Source organism: Crocodylus porosus, unplaced genomic scaffold (genome assembly GCF_001723895.1).
Source record: "Crocodylus porosus isolate Cpor-Errol unplaced genomic scaffold, CroPor_comp1, whole genome shotgun sequence".
NCBI lineage: Eukaryota > Metazoa > Chordata > Crocodylia > Crocodylidae > Crocodylus > Crocodylus porosus.
This window is the reverse complement of record NW_017728947.1, coordinates 24,964,545-24,987,574: the sequence shown is the minus strand read 5'-3', so window position 1 is coordinate 24,987,574 and position 23,030 is coordinate 24,964,545. Positions and strand designations below refer to the sequence as shown.

The 23,030-nt window shown below is 38.8% G+C and overlaps 1 protein-coding gene across 1 annotated transcript in view; it reads right to left on the bottom strand.

Annotated features, from left to right (window-relative positions):
* Positions 1-526: 526 nt before the first annotated feature.
* The window catches only part of KIF18A (kinesin family member 18A), a 77,275-nt gene continuing 54,771 nt past the window's right edge, over positions 527-23,030 (bottom strand). The window contains exons 13-16 of the mRNA XM_019552320.1: positions 7,272-7,749; positions 6,336-6,440; positions 4,063-4,172; positions 527-1,529 (exon numbers count right to left, since the gene is read on the bottom strand). Coding sequence (XP_019407865.1) covers positions 1,390-1,529; positions 4,063-4,172; positions 6,336-6,440; positions 7,272-7,749 — 833 coding nt within the window. The 3' untranslated portion in view covers positions 527-1,389. The remainder of the gene's footprint in view (positions 1,530-4,062; positions 4,173-6,335; positions 6,441-7,271; positions 7,750-23,030) is intronic.

Sequence of the window (23,030 nt, the reverse complement as noted above, 5' to 3'; positions counted from 1 at the left end):
TCCTCGAGTCCCCTGCGGTTTTGTTTCCCCTGCAATACCTGCCCAACCCTGCCGTTCACCCTTGTTCCATTCTAGCCCTGCCTGTTCCAGCCTGGGACATGGAACTCAGCCCCAGCCAAAGTTGGTAATGGTGGCAGTTCCAGCAAGGCCACAAAGCTGTCACATTATTGCCACTGCTACCAGCCTGAAACTTGGTCTGGAAGGCACCATTGTAAGGGAGGGATTGGTGGGGGGGGGGAAGATGGGGCAAGGGGACCTGGGGGTCTCAGGCTGTGGTGGGGAGGAAGTGAATGGAAGAAGAGGTGGTGCTCCAAAGATCAGATTCTATACATGGAAAATAGAAATTAAATTAAAATGAATTATTGGGGGTCATCTTAAATTCAGGAATGACTGAGATTCAGGTAAATATGATATAAAAACTGTTAAACCCGAAGTTAATTTTGATATTGGAATAGACAGACACATCAGAAGTATATTTTTTTCTAAATTTAAGTTCACTGCATAATACTATTGGTTTCCACCTACATTAAAAAAAGAAAACTTTATTCAGCACCATCAACATAATTCTCCTATTTACAATAAAATTTGAATTTTCAAACTTATCAAACATACCAACATACAAAAGAATATTTACATTTAGGTTGTTCAAGCAATTAGGACAAGCATACTAAAAACAGGCTGACTAAAAGTTGTAGATATATTTTGAGCTGAACTTTTAAAAATGTCTAGTGCTGTTATTTTCTTATCTCCTAGTACCATGTTAGTTTGATTTCTCTAGGCTGACAATGATATTTTAGAACAAGTTGACATACTGGCCATCACAAATATACCAATCTGAAAGGGCTGTTGTAAAAGAAAAAATAAAAAACATTTAAAAACAATACACCTATTTCTCCAATTGCTTTATTTACAATACACCAGAAATTTAAAACTGAAAATTTAAGTGACATAAAAAGGAACTGCTTAAAGACCAGACATCACTTGTTCCTAAAAGGTTTAAAGCAATGCAAGACATTAATCCGTTGCCTATATACCAGGACAGGAAAGAAAGTAATTTAAAAATAAACACACTATACTTTGCACTTTTTCTAAAGTCCAATTATATGTTTTTATTCATTTAACACATGGTTAGTGCCTGAAAGCTTTGTCAGGAAGCCAAAATGCATCTTTTAAAAAGTTTTTTAAAATGTATAAGAGAATGTAAAATATTTTAATGTCCTCATTGGAGAGGTAAGTGGTTATTCTAAAACAAATGCATTGCAGGGACAGGAATGACTTGATAAGTCTTTCTTTATTTAAAAAAACCAAGAAATCCTGCAGAAGAGGATAATGAAAGTCACCCTGTTCTCTCATGCTCCAAGCTTGCCTGAAATAAGGACAAGTTAAACCTTATTTTTTCTTACAAACTTGAATTAAAAGTTTTTTTGATGTCCTTGATTTCACACCCAATGCAACATTTCCTTCAGAAAGACTTCTAACAAGGTTTCTTTGCACAGCTTGTTCTTGTTTCTGGCTTTTCTTCCTAAGAGCTGATGAAAAAAGATGTAACATTAAAAAAAGGATACTCAATTTACAGAACATAAGTATTATTTATTTAATTTGCTACATATTTAGGAAAGTATACAGGTTCTACTGTTCTGTGTTTATCAGAATCTAGCATTTCATTTTATATGTGCGCGCGCTCGCACGCATGCACCTGAAAAGGGATTTACTCTGCTGAGTAAGTATTGAAAAGTACAGAACTAGTTGCAGAGGCAGAGTGGTTATTAAAAGGAAAAAGTAATGTACACATATTTACACACACATTGCTTTATTCTTTACTAAATTTGAAAACATTAAAAATACAATAATTAAAGAAATGATTTACTCAATTAAAAAAAGAAGAGCTGCAGGTCCTAGGTACTAGTATCACCTCAGTCTTTCCTGCAAAAGTAGCTTTTTGAAAACTCTTTTTTTGTTCAAAGCTGAACTCTTTTTTTGTGCCAGCAATGATGTGCTGTTTATTAAGTACATGACATACCTGGAATGTGTATTCTTTAGCTGCTTGAAAGGGATTATACTCTCTCTCTCATTTAAGCTTTTCAGGATGTTTAATCTTTTGTGGTGACTAAACTGAATAGTCATTTACATGATTCCTTAATATTGCAATTATAGTAATTGATGTTGATAACCCTTATTACCCAACATTTAATAGTTGCAATTAACATGGAGATATACTGTACACAGTACTAATTATACAGAAGTGTTTTCACCATACTATAAAATTGCAGGAGAAATTGTAGACTACAAAATACTCCTCTGGTAAACAGTATTTAGGAGAATGGTTTTCTATAGCCTCAGATTTACATTTCCCCAAAAGTAGTAAAATTGCCTTGCTTTTTCATGAATAGACACTGACATCAGTTTTGACTACTCCCAGCAAGCTCCCCTTGCTTAAAGGGAATCCCTGGGTAGTGAGAGCTTACATGCTATGCTCTGCCTGTGGGAAAAGGCATATGACTAAAGCATGCCATAAACCTTGAGAGAATAGAGTAAATCTGATCTAAACTACTAAGGGAACCATCCCACCACTAGAAAGTTATGCTTGCTTCCCCACCCTGCTCCCAAGTTTTGCTTGAGATCAACTCCCACAGAATCTATCCCAGAGTTTTCATAGTTGGTGGGGTCAAAAGCAACCTAAGCAGACCATCAAGTCTGACCCCCTGCCATGGGCATGACAAGGTGTGGTTGGCCTTTCTGACCGTGTCCCCACATTGGCGGCCCATGTTCATCTTGGAATCAATAGCAACTCCAAGATCCTTTTCTGCCACTATGTTGACAAGAAGGGAGTTCCCCACCCTGTAGGTATGCTGCTGGTTTCTTCTCCCAGGTACAGCACCTTGCACTTGTCCATATTGAAACCCATCCTATTCTCATTCACCCACCCTGTAACCTGTCCAGATCTAGTTGTAGCCTGTCCCTTTCTTCTAGTGCATTCACTTCTCCCCACATCTTAGTGTCATCTGCGAACTTGAACAAGGTGCTTTTTACCCCTTTGTCCAAGTCACCGATGAAGATATTGAACAGTGGAGGCCCGAGGACCGAGCCCTGGGGGAGCCCACTGCCCATGTCCCTCCAGGTCAAAAACAACCCATCCACCACTACTCTCTGGGTGTGGCCCTCCAGTCAATTTGTGACCCATCTGACTATGTAGGCGTTGACACCACAGCTGCCTAATTTTTTTTTAATGAGGATGGGGTGAGAGACAGTGCTGAAAGCCTTCCTAAAGTCCAGAAAGACTACGTCCACTGCAACACCTGTGCCCAAGGTTTTTATGACCTGGTCATAGAATGCTACCAGGTTGGTCTGACAGGACCTGCCTCTAATGAACCCATGTTGATTGCCACTAAGCATAACCTCCCCTGCTGGTCCCTTGCAGATGTGCTCCTGGATAATTTTCTTAAAGAGCTTCCCTAGGACCGAGATAAGACTAACGGGCCTATAGTTTCCTGGGTCCTTCTTCCTCCCTTTTTTGAAAATGGGGACCACATTGGCCCTTTTCCAGTCCTCTGGCACCTCACCAGACCACCACGAGTGTTCATAAAGCTGTGCCAGGGGGACTCGCAATGACCTCTGCCAATTCCCTCAGCACTCTGGGATGGAGATCATCAGGACCTGCTCATTTGAACACGTCTACTCCCTCCAAAAGTTCCCTGACTAGGTCCTCACTGACCCTGGGCCTGGCTGCACTTCTCCTGGGTCCATACAGATTACTAGTGGGGGGAATGCCCCTGTCCCTGCTCAGAAAAATGGAAGAAAAGAATCTGTTAAAGAGATTAGCTTTGATTTCTACACAATCTGTTCTCAAACAAAGATAGGCTATGTTACACTTATAGGCTGAGTACAGATATTTGGGGAGGTTAGGTATGTTAACAATAGTCACCTGATCTAATGCAAGTCAGGATGAGTAGTATTCAAGGGTGGGTGTGGGGTTGGGGGTGACTGGGAAGACAAGCAGGCTCCAGGAGGGATCAGCTGGTCTGTGGCGGGGTTCAGGAGTATAGTTATAGTTTTAGCACTTACCTGCTGTTTTGAGCACTCGTAGAGGTTTATGACTTAACAAGATGTCCTGTCGAACACGTTTTGCAGATACAGGCTCTTGCTGGCTACTTAATCCAGTGTTTGATGTAGAACTTGGGGAGGGGGAGGGAAGAAAACAGAGAGTTTGTTCTTAGTCTACTCACTGTATTTTGGTAGTTCAGAACTTACATTCTAAAAATGCATTACACGGCATTATCTAGTATTAGCTGATTCATAAAAAAGAAAACAAATCAACTCAGGACTGGTTGAAAAATAAGAAGCATTACTTATTCCTTACACATAAACTGAGGTCTTGGTTTCTTTTCTCCCTGTATGCCCTACAGAGAGAAAAAAAGGAGTGGTGAGGGAAAAGGATGTCTGATTTGAATTCAGGAATGAGAGCAACCATTGTGGTCAGACAGGACAAGGGTCTAAAAATTCCTTTAGAGTTATTCTGGCATAGGAGATGTGGAAACGGGTGAGTATTTTTTAGGTGTCGATGAATAGTGTTTAGCGTAGAAGACACTGGAGCACTTCTGTTTTAGTGTAGCTTTTATCGCTATAGTTCTTATGTCTAAATTAAGAAGTAATGATTTGGAAACAAGAAAGGGTTATTCTGTACATTGCTAGCATTAGCCTCTTAACCATAGGATTTAATGAGCAATTCTGTAGAGAACAGAGCCATATTTGTACTCTGAAAAATCCAGTTATTTTTCCTTAAGAATGCCATACAGTTTTGATGAAATGCCAGTGGTTGACTGATTTGTTTGGCTTAACCAAAGCTGGCCTTATGGGTGGTGGACTGCCCAGGATGCTGTGGTCAGGGGGGCAGCATATGCATGCACAGGTGCCACCACTCATACATACGTGAGCAGCCTGTGCACACAGCAGCACTCTCAGCCTGCCCAAGGAAGTAGGAGCAATACCCAGCAAAGCCTGCCCCGCCCCTGCCACTTCAAGCCCCTACTCAGGAGGAGCCAGGTCAGACAGCGCACTTATCAGCACCATGCTGCTCCTAACTTGGGGTGAGGGGTGTGCCAAAATTCAAGTTTGCCCAGGATGCCATTTTCCCTAAGGCTGGCTTCTGGGCTTAACTCGCAATTAAAGATTTATAGAATGTAGGGAAATACATAAAAAGTATCTCCAGAAAACAAACAGTTCTTTTAAAAATATAAATGAATGTTCAACAAAACAGGAATATGTAGCTGCTTTATTACTTAAACAGTCTAAGAACAACCCTGTTTAAAGAACCTGAGCTCTGAGGCAGCTGGAATGGTATTTTTGAAGGATTCTCTATGGGCCATGGGTGGAGCAGGTGAGAAGAGAAAGAAGTATAGGGAATAAGCGTAGATCCTTTTTTTGGTACTATATGGGGGAAAATATACATTTTTGATACAGAACCTTGATACGTTCATAAAACTCTTATACAGTTGCTATATTACTGACTGGCTCCTGTATAAAGTGATGGCAATTTGTGATGACTTCTTTAAAAGAGAGATGATTAATACATATATTTTTAACTAAAAATAACAACTTTAAGATCAAAGCCCATTTTTATAGTGAAAAAAATTCAAGCCTGAAAAAACTAAGAAATTTGTGGTAAGAATAGCAGACTGTTATCCCATGTTGTTTAGAAGGGATTTTGAAGAAGCCCCAAAGCCATGCAAATCATGCCTAAAGCCACTTTTTCTCCATCATCTCCTTTCCTACGTATACAAGCTTTCCTGGTGCCTCTTCAGTTTCAGCTTTATTGATGCTGGTATCTGTCAAGAGGCACTTAAAGGGTCTGAAGAAGAACCTGCATGGGACCTCCTCTCACAGGAAGGAGTCCATGAGTTTGAATATATATACATGATAACTATTACATAAAGAACTGCTGTTAAATACACATCTTGTAGGTAACAGCAGTTTTCAGTGTCTTCTGGAACAGCAGGTACAAACTTTTCAGAGAAATTTGATTTTCAAATTAATGACTGAATTGCTACTTTTAAATCAGAAGTCATCTTCCCACATACAGGACAAAGGAGTCATAGACAATAAAAAGTTAGTTTGTATTTTCTGGTTCTACTGAAACTGAACAAAAAAGCACATAAAACGTCTTACAAAATATTCCATGTAAACCAGTAAAGGTAATATTTAATCAGAGTTATAAAATCTTTTTGGATCATACTAATCCCTCTGGATACAGATAACTTGAAAACTTACTTCTTTACAATGGGAAAAATGTAACAACAGAATTGGTAAAAGACAGTACAAGAGACCATTTTAAACAATACCTTAATAATTTTCTTTTTCTTTCTGCAGCAGAAGTCATTGCCATGTATGATGGCTTTTCATGTATTGGACCAGGATTTCTATTTAGCAATGAAGGGAGACCAAGTCTGAAATTAAAATAAGATATATTATGAAAAATCTACCATAGGTAAAATAAATGCTGCTCCCCCCACAGTTGAAAAATCACCTGGGTAGTAAAATAGACAAATCTATATGGTCTGTTTTTTATTAGATAAATATATATATTAAATATAAAGACTAAATCTTTTCTTCTGAAAGCCCAAATATTGTACTTTAATACTAGCAGTCAATATTTAGATGGAAGTTTTCATTAGGATATAATGAAATGATTTAGAGGAAGAAAAATATTGTTTGCCTTTTACAGATTGGAGACCTTAGGCTCAGACAAATTGAGAATCTTGATTATCTACACAAAAGAAAAAGGAATAGAATTCAATAATTATTTTCTCTCTCTTGAACTATACCATCTGTTGATACTAAGTGGCACAATAAACTTATTTTGCATTTTGTTTTAATGTCTTGCCAGTATAGGTGGAGATTTTAAGAAGCATCTGCCTAGCTCTGCTTCCACTGAAGTGCTGTTTAACTGCAAGAACAGCAGAAGTAAGACTAATATAATACTGAGAATTCTTAACAATCAAGTCCCTTATGTTGATTTTATTTCTAACAGTAAACTAACTAAAATGGACTAACTGCATTAAAAGAAAATTTAAAATGTCTAGAAAAAGAGGAAAAGGTAAAAAGAAGGTCATAGGATCACAGATCATAGAAAAGCAGGGCTGGAAGGGACCTCATGAAATCATCTAGTCCAGCCCTCTGCTCAAGGCAGGATCAACCCAAGTAAACCTTCCCAGCCACATCTGCCCAACCTTGCCTCCATGAACAGAATCCACCCTACCCCCATGAACAGAATATACCTTTGCAAAACACTGCTATTACTGCACGACTGTGACTCCTTTTCAGAAAGCATCGCAGAAGCATCATTTGTTTCAGTTGTGCCTCTATAGAGTGTTACTGTTGAGTTCATGTCCATTTCTTCACATTCGGATATGTGAAATGTAGAATTCATGTTACACACTCTTTTCAAAGGAACATTAATGTCTTCAGCATTACAGGTATTTGTTTTCCTGGCACTTGGTACCTGCAATGACTGTTTCACTATAGCCCATGTGCAGGGGTTTTGCTCAAGTTTTCTGCAAGCTTCTGGTGTATACACAATGGGACGAACCTCCTTGCTGAGAGAATCCTCCAGTTGATTAAGGCTAGACTGTTGGGATGCTTTAGGGCTTTGAGATGTGGCTGGAGAATCCATTAGCTTCCGCCTTGTTCTTTTTTGTAGAGGGCCTACACATTCTGTTGCAAGTTGCACGTTATTCTTCACTTTTGGAGATGTACCTGTTCAACACAATTAATGCTGGGTTAGGTTTATCTGAAAACTGCTAACCAAAGAATAACACCCCCCCACCCCAGTAGTGAAATCAATATCATTTTGTTCCCTCTGCCTGCCCTACCAAAAATATATTCTCAAGCAGGGAAAAAGTTGCTAGAAATAAGGTGTTACATGAACAAATCTGCATGTAAAGTAAATTATTTCTATTGCATCAGTACTTGTATAAACATTGGGATAATAGTAAAAAAAATAAATAGATAAAACAACCCCCCAATCCTAAATGTCTACTAAAAAGCCTTTAAAATGACAAAGAAAGTATATAGCACCATGGAGGACATTGTTGATTATATCCACACTGAAATACATATTACTTGTATGCAATTTTATGACAATTATTGCATTGTTAAAAAAACACCAACGAGTGAAGAGAAGGTAGAAGAATCTAAGAGTATTTAAAATACCTGGATAATTTATAACATAAGTCATACAATTCTCCCATTACAAGCTGAAGCTAATTCTTACAGAGATGAAACAAAATTACTTAAAATTAGACCTATAATGGGACTGGCTTCACTTTAATTTGCCGTCTTGCTTGGCATTTCCTTTCTGTTCTACCTACTTATTTCTAATGAACAAATGGATATTGAGTTGTAAAAGGAACACAGGTTTACAAGTTGTTGAGAAATGATGGTTCAGAAATAAATTTGGGATGTTAAACTGCTGTATTCATTTAGATGCAAATAAACTTGCATCAGCACTTAAGAAAAATTGCATAGAAAATTTAGAAAAAAGTTAACGTTGAACATATATTGAAGTATTCCTTAACTTTAGTTCTCTGAAACACATACATACAAAGCTATGACTTTTAGCAGCTCCAAAATGGATAGAAGGTACCATAATTTTTAACAAGTTTAACACAGTAACTTTTGTTAGAGAATCACACAGTACACAATCAATAAATACAACCCCAAAGAGTACAGATTTGTTTACTCATTTTAGTTTAACACTATTGCTTAGCCATAGTTAGTTATTCCCAATACTTTTTGTGGGTTATCAAGTGGGGAGGGCAATGGTGGCAATCATTATTATGTTTTGCTTCACTGTTGTGGGATTTTTGTTTTTAAACATACAGAATTAATCAGAACCACATTTGAAAAAAAATACTTTTTCCTATTTATCTTGTATAGTCGGACTGTGGCAAAGAGCAATTTTTCCTCAAAGGTCATTGATAGAAAATAGGAAAGGGACTTAGTTCATTTGTTTATAAACTGCTTTCAGTAGATGCTCCTGAAAACATCACCTACCATGCTAATTACTGGTATTGTTTGCTGCTAAGTCTAGTTTCTCATTTTATGTAAGATGAAGTTAAACAACACCAATTATTTTTTTAATTCCAAATATTTTCTCTCTGCCCATTACAACTAAGAACTAGAATCAACACTGCCATTTGAAGATTTTTGGACAGTTTATATTCTGAACTCCAACAATAAGCTTTATTCAGTTAATCCAGTTTTAGTCTTTGAAACAACTACCCATTAAACATTTCAGGACACATTTTTAAATATTAATTTAGAAAGCTTTTCTGCAGCTTATGTGCATCTGAAAACTTTTGTTTCAGGAAAAAGTTGCGAGTGGTTGGTGTTCTGTCTGTTGATATATTATGACAAGGAGGTTCCAGTTTCTGAAAGTTTGTTTACTGTAAGACCCTGGGATTTTGCTAATGTCCCAAGCAACTAAAAATGAAGTCTGGATAGATAAACATTTTGTTGACTGCGCCAAATTTTAGAAGAGTCTCCAGGACTAAGCACTGAAACCACTTTTAAATTAACCGTAAATATGAACATTTAAACCATACACTAGATAGGTAGAGAACACAGAAGTATTGACAACATTAATAATTTTTCAATTTCATCACAATAAGTACTGTTTAATATGCAGTACATTAATAATAAGCAGAATTCAGGAATTTTATGAAGTGCAACTATAAACCATTAGTGAAAACCCTAGGCCTTTAAAATGAAGTCTTCTTAGCAGTAGAATACAATTCATATCAAAGAACTAGTTAAAATAAAATTAGTGTATCCTTTTACTAAGATGTGGTTAGTGAGATAACTTTTTTATTTCTGGTACCTCCACAAAGACGGTTACAAAAGCATCAGTTAAACAGGCAAAGTTTTAAATTCTCTCAGAATCCATTTGCAGATTCTTTCCAAAGAACATTTCGTACAATGTTGGTTTTCTTATCCATCTACACAGCTAAAGCTCCTGTCCAAGAGGTGAGCATAGTATGGGTACTGATTAATAGGTACTGGTTAGTGATACTGAGAAGCCTCTTGGGTACCTCCACATGTTCAAGGTCAGTAAGATGGCCATGTCTGGGGACCAGAAGAAATTTTCTGCCAGGTTAGATTGGCCGTTGGGTTTTCTTCCCTTTAATTGTAGTATAGATAGGTTTGGCAGGATGCAATTTTTATTGATAAGCAATGATAAAATATTTCACCTGACACTCATGGACTGAAAGAAAATCAGCGTGAGAGGAGTCCTGGCTGTGCTGCCTGCACACTGCTCATATGGCAGTGGCTTGTGCAGCCACTGGGAGTTGTGCTGGTAGGCAGGATTTGAGGGGCAGGGCTTTTGGCAGCCAGGAACTCAATGCTGCCACCTGCTCTCTCTGTCCATGTCCCAGCTGGGGATCAGGCACTAAAACCTGGCCTGGCCCTTGCATGATTGGGGTAGGTGCCAAACTCCTGCCAAGCCTGGACCAGCCTCTGCATTATCAGGTATGCTAGATATTTACTTTTTATATTTTAACGTGCTTTTATAATGATTTTAACAGTATACTGTTATTACTTAATTGTCTGGGCCCCACATCTCTGATTTCATGCAATCCTGAAAATTTAAATTAATAAAAATTGATTAAAAAACAAAAATGCTTAAAAGTAAACAAACAAGGTTCTTTGGGTGAATCCAATGTCTTCAGGGGGCCAGACCTGATGATCTGTTTAGGTCCCTTCCGATCCCAAGTACTATGATACTATGATCTTTTATTAGACCAACTTAAATAGTTGTAAAAATGTTTCTTAGCAAGCTTTTGGGTTTAAAAACCATTTGTTAGGCTGAGGAAGCCTCTGCAGTTGGTGTGTGCTCTTCCTGGATGGAATGAATACTAAAGAAGCCAGAGGCTGGGCTGGTATGCATGCAAGACAGGCAGAACTAAGAATTTTTTTCCAACTATTTCAGTTGGTCTAATAAAAGACATCAGATTCACTCAAAGAACCTTGCCTGCCTATGTCCTTAGATCAACATGGCTACAACCTACATCCTTTAAAAATAAACATTGATTTTAGCAATCAAAATTAAAAAAAAATTCTGCAAAGGCTGAGTATCAGGAATGATCTACTTCCTGGGATCACATGAGCACATTTTATCTAGTATATTCTAAATTGGTAAATTTCCTAAACTCCCTGTGGCACACTAGATTCTCTTTTACTGGTGGCTTTCTAACTGTGGTGTGCAAGAAGGGCTATAATGGATGTTTCTGTGGACAAATGGTATTTGGAAAACAAAGCAACTGGGATTGATAGGGAGATCTCTTCAAATCCTATTGCAATTAAGCTCAAGGGAAACATGCCTTTTATAGCAACTGTTGCTACAGAGAACATAATGTTCCCCATAGCGTTCAGCTGAATAGAAACCAATCTCAGCAATGTAGGGCATATACCTTGACCTATATGCAGTCTTTCAGTGAGCATACCCTTTTTAGGGATAAGCCCTAGTTCTTTATTTAGTTTTCAGAATTTCAGGGTCTGCTAGTCCAAGACTTTGTTTTTTTTCTTCTTAATTAAGACTACTCCAACATACAGGTACACTTCCACTTCATCTCATCTCAACAGTCTAGTAAACTTTCCTTGCATGCCTGGCAATTTCAACACCAGGGAGATGCTCTGGTTACTTGTTTAGTCTTGGCAACCTAGATAAAATTGGATTTTTGCTGTTTTAGAAGTCCATGAAGACTATCATTGTATTTGTTAAGTGCTATCAACTTCTGTTTGGGTTGGACATAGCATGGGATGCTTTAAGATAACTTTGATGTTCTCTGCAACATTCTCTCATGGAGAACTTTCCTCCTGTGGATTAAGATCAAGCAGTACTGGAAGGTATTTGGTTGTGTTCTGGTAATATTAGTACAGTGACAGCTTCCACGCTTGGGAAAATATATAGGGACATTAATTTGAATAAAGAACAATTTACTGCAAAGATTTTCAAAGGAGACATTCTGCACACAGTACTCTGTATTAGTATTCGCATGGCTAGAAAATGAGAATCTTAGAATATAATTAACTAAAAAATAGAAAGTTCATAAATGAGAAAACTGCAGTTCAAACCTAAGTACCAAAGTAAAAAAAAGTATAACAATGAATGCAGGTCTTTTCTTTGAAAAGACTCAGTTACATGGCTCTCAGCAACCCCAGAGGTTACCACATGTCTTCATTAAATATTTTTTACAGTTATGATACTTTATAGTGCATGTCTTATTTTGGTACAGCTGGCTGATAATGGGAGTATTGTGTTGCTAAGACTGAAAACTGCTCATTTTCCAAATAGCAGTTCACTCAGTTCAATGCAAGTTGTTGATGAATATTTCAATATGTAATTGTGACAATTTGAAGAATATATCTGCTTATAATTCATTTACTCTAGCTCATGCTATAGAAAATGTTACATCATGAAATGCCTCAGTGTGTATAGAACCCACCACATAGTGAGCATGGTATCTCCAATATGCTCAACTGGGACACTGGCAATTTTTAAACCTTAATGAGTAGTTGCCTATTCAGGTGCAAACAGCGTGGAACAATTAGTTGGCCAAAGATTGTACATGTTGTTCTTCTAAATTTTTTTAAAGCATAAATATTTCCAACAGACATAGGTACTGGTAAGTGCAAATATAAACTTGGATTCAGAACAGGAGAGGAAGTTTTTGACAGAAGATAAGAGAAACAAGTTTAGTACAGAGAAGACTTGACTTTAATGTAGGAAAGGAAGGGCTAGGGCAAAGGAAACTGACTAGGACAGAGAGAGGTCCCACAGAAAAAGAAAGAGCCAGAAAGAGGCAAAGGGGATCATGGATTCCTCAGAAGATTCTGCACTAAATCTAAAAATATTCTAGTACTATCCAATTGCCCATCAAGAATGACTGGGGAGGGGAAGGGGGACAGTGGGCAAGGACATAGCCCCGTGTCGTCCCCCCCACCTTCCCTGCTGTGGTGGTGGGGGGAGGGGAGGAGTGGGCCCTGGCCTGATGTGGGGAGGACAGGGTCCAAGGAAGGGAAGAAGCTGGCCTGCTGTGGCAGTGGGACAGGAAGAGTGGGCTCGGGGCCAGTGTGTGCGTGTGGGGGGGGAGTAGGTCCAGGCCCAATGGGGGTGGAGGGAGGTAGCTCACTCCTCCCCTCTCCCCCACCATCACGGCGGGCCGTCTTCTTCCCCTCACCCTCAGACCTGCTCCTCCCCTCCCGCATTGGGCCCAGGCCTGCTTCTCCCCTCCCCCAGTGCTGCTGCGTCAGGCTGGGCCCACTCCTCCCCATGTTAGGACTGCTTCTCCCCCTATTGCCATGATGTTGGCTCTGCAGGTGGCAACAGCAGGAGGGAGGGGTGAGCTGAGACCAGTGCTGGTGTCCTCATCCCCCACCCCGCAGCGTCCTGACCCCACATCCCCCCCCTTGCTACCACCTCTAAGAAGCAAGGGGGGGACTCCAGTGGCCTGCCCTCCTCCCCTCTGTTCGCTGTGTCCTCGCCATCATGGTGGCACTCTGCCATGCTTCTACCTCCTGTCCCAATGCTGTAGTCACACTCTGACTGGTTGTTTCAGTCAGCCAATCAGAGTGCGAATAAAATATTATGGACAGACAGCCAGGTTAAAGTTTTATAATATTAAAATTCTGGTAGAGGAAACTGAGAGGGAATCTGATTTATTACTTTTTATCCACATCACATATCCTCATTTAAATTGACATGATAAATTAGTTAGCATTTCTCATGTTAACTGAAGACAAGCACGTTTAGATATTTTCATGAAGCAGTCCTTGAAGATGGGGCCAATTTGACATGTGCTGCATGCAGGGACAGATGCAGTGCACTCAGGGTCCACCATGGGGGCTGTGCATGGGGCCAATCCAAGGTGAGTGTGCTGCACTGTGACGCATGCGGCATGCAGTACATTGGACATGTCTGCAGGTCCAATCCAGCCCTGATGAGTTTTACACTCCTGGCCTAGGGTAACTATGTCAGAGGGACCCTTTTTGCATGAAGAAATTCTGCATCAAAAAAGTGTGGTAAACAGAAGGCAAGGGTAAACAGTATTGTAATTCTGTTGAGAACAGGGAAGTTTAGAGCACATGGATCCAGTGTACAGGAGCCCAATCCAGCAATACGAGCTTGACCAGCAGAACATGTGGCAGTATATACATGTTAAAACCAAGGTTTCTGAAGAATCATGTATTGAAATGACAGTTTAAATTTTTAACACAGCATTTGAGCATGTTCATACAGAATGAAAACCACTTTCTCCTAATGGTTCTGAACTGGCATATTTTCTATAAACATTCTACCTGGAATCTCTACTCCAACTACAATTGTGAAATTCTGCTCTATGACACAAAGCTATTTTTATATCCTTTCTTTTTATACCAACATCTGTTCAGGGAGAGCTATAACTTCAGACTTAGAGTACAGGGAAGAAAGTCATTCTGGAATTTATTTCATTAACTGCAATATTTTTACGACGCAACTTCAGGCAACATTTTCCCTTGATATACTCACTATTTACCTGTGACTTGAGTGGTGTGTGGGTGGACACTTTTTAGCATGTACATTTTCTTCTAATATCTCCATACGTACTTCAGCAAGCAAATGAGAGAATGAAAAAGGTTATTTTCTTGTACCATAACCACAATTATAAAATACTTTATGAAGCAAAACCTTCTTCTGTTGGAAGTAACATGGTGGTAATAGCAGAGAAGCCACTTAACAATCATTCCTTAAAATGGTTCTATTATATTTCCTCTTGGACAGTATTCAAGTTGAACAGCAGCAAGAAGAAGCATCTAAGAGTTATAAAGACACTTAATACGTAAATATTTCTTAATATCAACTATCAAATTACTGTTGTTTGGTACACTACACTTTTTTGTATAAAATATATCATGGGAAATAAAAGTCTAAATGACAGCGGTGCTGAACAATTACAACGGCTAAATACAGTCAGATTAGGGTTAGATATTCAATTGATCAAATAAAGTCTGGTCAATTGACTGGTTAAATAATATATATTTGTTTTAAATTAAAAAGCAGTAATTTCTTATATCATGTTGAAAAATGTATTTCACAATTAAGTCTTTTACAGACAACTAGAACACAAAGCACAATTTTTCATTAGTAATTGTATCAAAAACATTAAAAAATTATGTGCGTCAAGAAATCTATAAAAATTAACTCCCCATAAAATCAAAAACACATACTTTTGGTCAAAACAGAAGTATAAAAAAACTATTTAATAAATGTCATTAATATACAATTTAAAACATTATTTTCACTCAGCCTGTTTTTTTGTTAGTTTGTCATCTTTCTCTTGACCTCTTCAATTCTTTTCACTGTATTTTTCTTCTAAGAATCCGAAGACACACTTGACGTTAACAAGCTATCAGAAACAGTCACAAATGAACAAGGAGGACAAAGGCCTTTCCACCAATCTGATGATGTAATTTAACTTTTTTCTACAGATATGGCTGCATTCCACATCACTTTACTGTTGAATATACCACTTCTTGCTTTGAAATGAATTATTTCAGCCAAAACAGATTGGTCATTAAAAAATTTCTTAAAACTTGGCTAGTTCATTATTAGTTCACATGCTGCATTAAACTCTTCACTTGTTAGCTTCTCTCCTTGATATTGGGGATCCAACAGGTAAGCTGCATTGTTTACATCAGTGATCAATTGCCAATTTCTTTTCTCCATCATTTATTTGTTTTTCCTCAGATGTTGAAAGTGGAGCTTTTTTATCAGTGTTGGTGATATGATGCTGAATGTCTGTGCACTCATATCTGACATCTGTAAGTGCACATTTGTCATCTTCCAAATTCTGTAGAGCGTGGGCAGCAGGTTGTAGAATTGAGAAAAATATGGACATCCTCTTGTCCCCGAAGACACTCATCAACAACGTCAATTTGAATGTCTTGTGGACAAATCCTAGAAACACTTTCTTCTACAACAGCTGACTGCAAAGCTTTCTTCCAAACCTGAAGTTGTGGCAAACATTTGCTTGTTGAAGCCCTCCATGTAGGACAGGTTGTGCTCAACGTTGAAAGTATGCAGCATTGTTTTTGGCAACACAAGAACAGAGCAGCTGGTATGTTTACTTTTGAAAAACGTGATAATTTTTTACTTGAGTGTGATGAGAATGGCATGTTTATAAACCTTCAAAATAATGAACAAGAAGTTGCAAGGGCACAACTGTAGAACTGAATATGAGGATATTTCTCTTCCACAGTACTCCAAATGGATTTCATATTTGTGGTGTTGTCAGTTACAACTGAAAATACTCTCTCAGCACTAAGTTCTTCAATAACATTTTCAAACTGTAATGCTATGTACTTAGATGCATGTCGATGTTTTGCAGTGCTTACAAGTTTACATAATAATGGTTGTGAAGTTGTTACCACGAACTTAATTATACTTTAATTTTAAATTTAGCTTGAACCATCTGATATAATGGACACATCAGATGTCTCTTTAATAATACCACTTACTCCTCTTTGCATTTTGCCAAAACTTTCATCAAGATGTCCAGCCAGCTGTTTTGTGTCTGGTAATGTATACACTTGATGCAGCGTGGCAAAAAATGTAGGGAATCGTATAGGGATTTTTTATATGAAAAGGCAAGTTTGCTTGCTTATACAGCTTTAGCTAACATCCAACCAAACTCACATTTTTTCTTGTGTATTAATACTGTCCAAAAATCCTAAAATATTTGTGATTTTGATCCACTTTGTGCTTCCTGTGAAGCTGGAGATTCCACAGAATTTGATTCCCAAGAACTGGCTGAAGAAAGCTTGGAAAGAGAAGGCTGCTGAGATGAAGCTATGAAGTCAAAACTGCTTACACAAGTTGAGTTTGAAGGTGAAAGAAACAAAATATAGCCACCAGCTGGAGTGTCAATATTTTCTTCCATTGCTGTCACCATACTATCTTCATTAGAGGAATCTTCTGTGCTCAAAGCACAAATCAGAGGAAGCATCTGATGTACAAATAGAAGAAAACAGCTTCTTCTTGGAATTATTATTAAGGAGCCTCTCTTTTACTATAGGTGGGCACATTTCACAGGACTTTAATAGGTGTTTTATCATTTTGTCTATGCGAGTTACATATGCAAAATTTCAGAATTTACATCTGCTTTTCACTGCTTTTCCTCCTTGCACTGCTTTATAAAAATTCCCATACAAAAGCTTTAGATTTTCTGTTGTCACATACTTCTTTTTAATGAAAGTTAACCCCTCTTTCAAAAAAAAAGTTTCAATTTGAAACTTTCAAACTACTTTTAATATACAAATTCAAAGAAACCAACATACTGAAACGGCCAGTGGAAATACTATATATACACACACAAACACACACACACACGTTTCTTCTAAATTATTTTAGAAAGAAAAATAGTCAAGAAATGTCTGTGTTATCTGGAAAAGTCCAGTTAATCAGATAAATGTCCAAAACTGAGGATTTAAAACTATTGGGTTGGCATGACTTGCACTCATCCCCTTTCAGCTCCAGTAGCTCTACCTGCTTGTCCTTGTTGCTATTAGGGAAGTGAAAGGTTAAACAATAGTTATACTTATACTTTTAATGCATTACAGTTAATGTTTGAATTAGCCTGCTTTTGCACGCTGCTTGCCCCTTCTGCCAGAAGTTTGCACTGTGTAAATCGAAGTGCTAGGGTTGGGTGGGGAGAGGAGGCAGTGGAGCCTAGCTGAGCCAGCCTTCTCCCTGGAGGAGGAAAGAGGGAGAAGAGGAAGCAGGGAAGGGTGCGATGGCTGGCAGGAAGAGTGCCACTTGTTTCTGGACTGGTCTTGCTCTGTGGCAAGCAGAGTGAGTGCTGGCTACTGGGAGTCTCCCTGCCTCCATCCCTCCTTCTCTGCTCTTGATCTTGTTGCCTCCCTTAGCGGTGGCAGTGTTCCCCATGGCTGGGCAGACAGGTAGGGGATGTTCCAGCAGGAGGGGCTACAAGGTGGTATGGCCCATGGGTGGTGCAGTTGGATCGGCGGTGGCAAGCTCCCTTTACTCCGTGCCTCCAGCCACTGTGGAGGAGGAAGTGCTCTGCTCCCCTCCCCCACTCACATGGCAGAAATCATGGCCGGGGATGCGCTTCCCCCACGCTGCACCACCCACCTGCCAAGTGCCTGGCTGCAGGCTGCCTGGGGCCACTGCAGCGAAATGCTGGGCTCTGGGCACCAGCCACAGGTCACAGCAGTGTGGGGAGCTGCCTCACAGCAGTGAGCCCCAGGCTTCCACAGCACCCCCTCCCCCTCACCTTGTCCTCAGCTCTCAGCCCTCCATTGGTCAAACCATTAACTGATATAATTTAAAGGGCTAATTTTTAAAATTATATTTATACACTGCATTGCTACAATCACAGAAAGCCTTCTTATAATATTTGACCAATCTTTGACCAGTTAGAAATACAGTCAATTGACAATACTGGTCAATTGACCAACTTGCCAACTCTAATTCAGATTAGAGAATTTAATTTTATTGACTGGAACTCTGGTACCAGAAAGAGGTAGTATCTGCATATATTTTTCAGATAAAAAATGTTAACTTCCAAAACAAGTTAAACTTGATTTCTACATTTGCTTATTCTACAATTTGCCTTTTGTTTTCGGTTTTGTAAAAAATTTTTTAATATTCCCAGTTAGAATACTATAGATCATAAATATCAAGCTGTTCTTTTCAGCTTAATGTATGAAAATGGAACATTGAGGTCTACAACAGAAATATTTACTCTGAACTTCAGGAACCAGAGTAAAATGCTTTTGCTACTGTGGACTATGGTAGATCTCCAAAAGAAAATGTTTAAGACAGAATTTATCATAGAAAACCATGATCAAAAGACACTTATAGCAGCTGGCTGATGAATTTTAAGTTTATAATTGCCAACATTTTGTTTTTGATAAATGTTTGCTTGACTTAAATTGTGTTCAAGAACTATCTGGTAAGTGAAATAATAATGCATCATGAAAGAGTTAAGCATTATAATCTCTGTCCCCTTGAAACCTCTCCAAAAACCTCAGCTTTAGGTCTGCTGTATCACCTGTCCCTAAAATACTTTGCCCAGAGGAACTAATTTATCAAGAAATGAATATATAAATATAGGAGATTTACAGAGATATACGATAATGTGAAAAGCAGGATGCAAGAACTTAGAAAACATGAGTCACAGCACACAAGTCAGGTTCATGACAAAATGACATTGATGAATGGGATTAGTTCTAATTGAGGTTTGGGACAAAATAATAGCCAAGATTTTTCTTCCTCTAGTACTCAGGTTAATACATGCATAAGAAGATATTTCTGGAAACTATGCTAAATTAAGTCTGCCAGGTTGTTCTGCTAAAGTGAAATCAAATATTAATGTATGCATTTCAATAAACATTTCTGAGTTACCAATGATTGATCTAATTACTATACTAATCATAAATTTTGATTCTTCTAACAACTGACTCATGGAATTCCGAATTGCAAATGATTTCTAGTGAATGAATTTAGAGTATTAAATATTAATGTGACCTAAAGGCGTCATCATGATGGGCCATTTAATGACATTCTCATAACAATAGTATGAAGAAGTGAAAAGGCAAAGAAAACAGTTTGCATTCATAAGAATGGCACCGTTATCATTAGTACAATTTACTCAATATGCAAGCTGTATAAGGCAACCATGAAAAAATTGTTTAGTGTATGATAAATCTTAGAAATAAGATTGTAAAATTGATTAAAAACAGGAAAAAAAATACAACTACATCCCAATTTTCCCTGTCATATTTAGTAATAAATTGACTTAACTTTTAGATATTTGTCACTAGGGCAGGTAATGGATGCTTTTTTTTTTTTTTTTTTTCCTGTAAATCAATTTTGTTCTCTCACTACTAATGCACAATGAGGTTTCAGGAAATGGGATAGCTGAAATCATGCCAAGAACTTCCTCATTCACAGAAATTTACTCGCAAATACCAGTTATAGCCCTTCTTCTAGTCTTTGCCATTTTTCCACACTACACACTATGCAGACTATGGAATACTCCATGAACCAAGACCTAGGACTCAAAACATTTTCATAAGTAATTTTTTTCCATAGCTTTTATTTTATGATGGTGAAATTTATGTTGTATTCAGTAAGAAGTTAAATATAATTGCATATTTTAGACTCCACTCAACATATACAACCTGCAGACAAGTAAAAATCTACATTATTTCTGAAAGGCTTAAATACAGAAACAAGAAAAGGTTTTGCTATGAGCTTGAGAAACGTTTGTAATTTCAGTCATTTCAAAGCAAAGAATTCACACTTAGGCAGCTTCTGAAATGAACATGTATTCTGATTTTCAAATCTGATTTTACACTTTACAGAAAGTACAAAGTATAGATCTATTAAATGCAAAACAAAACAAACCCTTACAGTACCCTTACTGTATAGTAGGTTAAAGTTTCATAGAAAAATGACCAAGGGTTGCAAAAGTTCCAGTTTGGAAAACACTATAGTTTTAGTCATGTTGTACAACCCATATAATATTTATACTTTTTAAAAAAAGCTGTTATAAAGACTAAGTTTTATCTTTCTTAATTTTTTAATCCATTTTTAATTATACCATCTTTAGATTAAAAGAACAAAAAACATCGCTTAACACAAAGCAAGTCATTTATAGCACAAAAGGGAAAATGTAAAAAAAAAAAAAGTATAAATTCTTTAAAAATGCAACAGGAAAAATGAATAAGCAAATACAAACTGGGCTGTGCGGCAGCTCCTTTAATGCGGCAGGCTCCCCTGGATACCGCACCATCTCTCCTCCCCCACTGCTGATTGGCAGAGGGCCCTTACTGCTTGCTCTTGATTGGTAGGGATACAAAAACCATGGTTTTTGCCTCCTGCTGCCAATTGGCCAAGGGGCCCCGGTGGCCCCCCTGCTTGCCTGAAGGCAAAAATAGCCCCACATTTAAAGCTGTGGCTTTCGCCTTCATGTTGATCAGGAGCGAGTGGCGAGACTCCTCGGCCAATCAGCAGCAGGGGCAGGGGGTGGGGGCTGCAAAATTAAAAAAGCCACTGTGCAGTCCACTTCTGCCATGAATTCAGTAGCTCCATAACAATAAAGCCATCAAGAATTTCTTGTCAACTGTCTATACAGGAAATTAAGGAAGGTTTCAAGCATGTGTGCATATCCATGTCCATGTGTTTGAAGGAGCTATGTTAGTAGTATGGTGAGAAATGATTCTTTTAATTTTGTTACATAACAAATAACCCCCCCCCCCCACTACATTTGGTAGCCATCCCTATTAGGACAAATAAGCTCTGTCCAGTACCGCATAGGGCTCTCTCTAATTTAAGGCTAAGTACAGACATTCAAAAAGCCCAAGCTGAAATTGATCCACATTACACTGTTTTCTGTAAATGGTGTAGTTTAGGTTGGTAGTGAACAGAACACACATTCTCCCTTTGGTTGGGGGTGTGTGTGGGGGGGGAAGGAGGGAGTGCAAATCTTAGACTGGGTTCTATCATTTTTCCAACTAGTTTACGTCCGTGAACTTCTGTTCTGTTACAGGTATAGACCGGTCTCTGATTACTTGTACTGGTAAAAGCGTAATGTCTGTTCCTGGCTTAAATGACCAAGAGATGAAGCTTTCCCTATCCATACTGTTAGTAAACGTGCTTTTTCTTTTTTTTATAGGACTAGCAATACTAGTAATGTGTAAGGGAATACTGAAAAACATCCGTTTGTAAAAATAGCTGACATGCATCTGATCTGGTTTTGAAGGCGACTAACAATTAATTAAAAGGTATAAGGGAGAACAAGAAAGGAAAATGGAGGGTTTGTTGTGGGGGTGGGGTGAGGAATCTATGGCTGCTTTGGCAAAATCATGACAAACTTGGACGAAGAATTCTTTAAATATTACTGAGTCCTGACCAAGAACACACACATCTTCTTAAGTGAGGTGATAAGGTGTTACTTTTATAATGCTAAATATAAATGCTTTATAATGCTAAAATATGCTTTGTAGCATTTCAGAAAGTAACAGCTGTTCAAGCTGTGTGTAGTGATAGAAAATGTTACCTCTTTCAAAGAGAAATTTATTTGTAAGGCTACATTTTGAAGTGCTACACAACATATATACAGCGCCATGCTAAGGGGATATCTAGGCTTTCTAGCATCTCATGGGCCTCAGCTAGTCCTCCCATGTGCCAAGGAGGTCAGAAGGGAACCAGCAGGTTTCCTTCCCTAACAGCTCCTGGCAGTGAGCTCTCAGGGAGCACTGCTGGGACCATACTATTCCTGTTGCTTCAAATCCCCTTCAAGAGCTGAGGTGTTTAAAGTGGCAGTGGCTATTCCCATTGCTGCTGGGTTGCAGGGCCTGCTGGGCTGTCCAGCTCATTGATAAACAGAGCTGGCCAGTTGGGTATCTGCCAGCTGATAACAGACAATTCCTCCTTTCCCAGCTGGGGAGAAGGCACATTATTGACTGGGCTCCTCTAGAGGCAAGGTGGGCCCAAGGAGCAGTTCCCTATCACACCCTGGTTGAGAGCTCATATTTGAGGTGAATTTGCAGTTCTCCAGCAAGGGGCCTGTGTGCCCCCATAGTGCTACATTTTTGTAGAACTACAAAGGCAAGAAATAGTTGCCAAATGGAGCACTTTAGCTGTGCTGCAATGTGTCACAGCACAGTCAATTCATTTCACTGGCTGAAATGTATGTTGCCTTTTGCCACATGCTTGATAGTGCCGAACAAGGGGCCATGTGAATTCCTTGCTTTCCCCACTGCCCCAGACCCAGGCCATGGATCTGGGGCAGCAAAGAAAAGGGCTTCCTTACTCAGTCAGCCCCATACGGCTGGGTAACACCTGACATTCCCTGCTGCCTGAGACCCAGAGTGGTCTGGGACAGCAGGGAAAGCCAGGATTTCACCTGCCCAGCCAGCTCAGCTGGGCTGGCTGAGCAGGGAAGCACTTTTCCCTGCTGACCCAAACT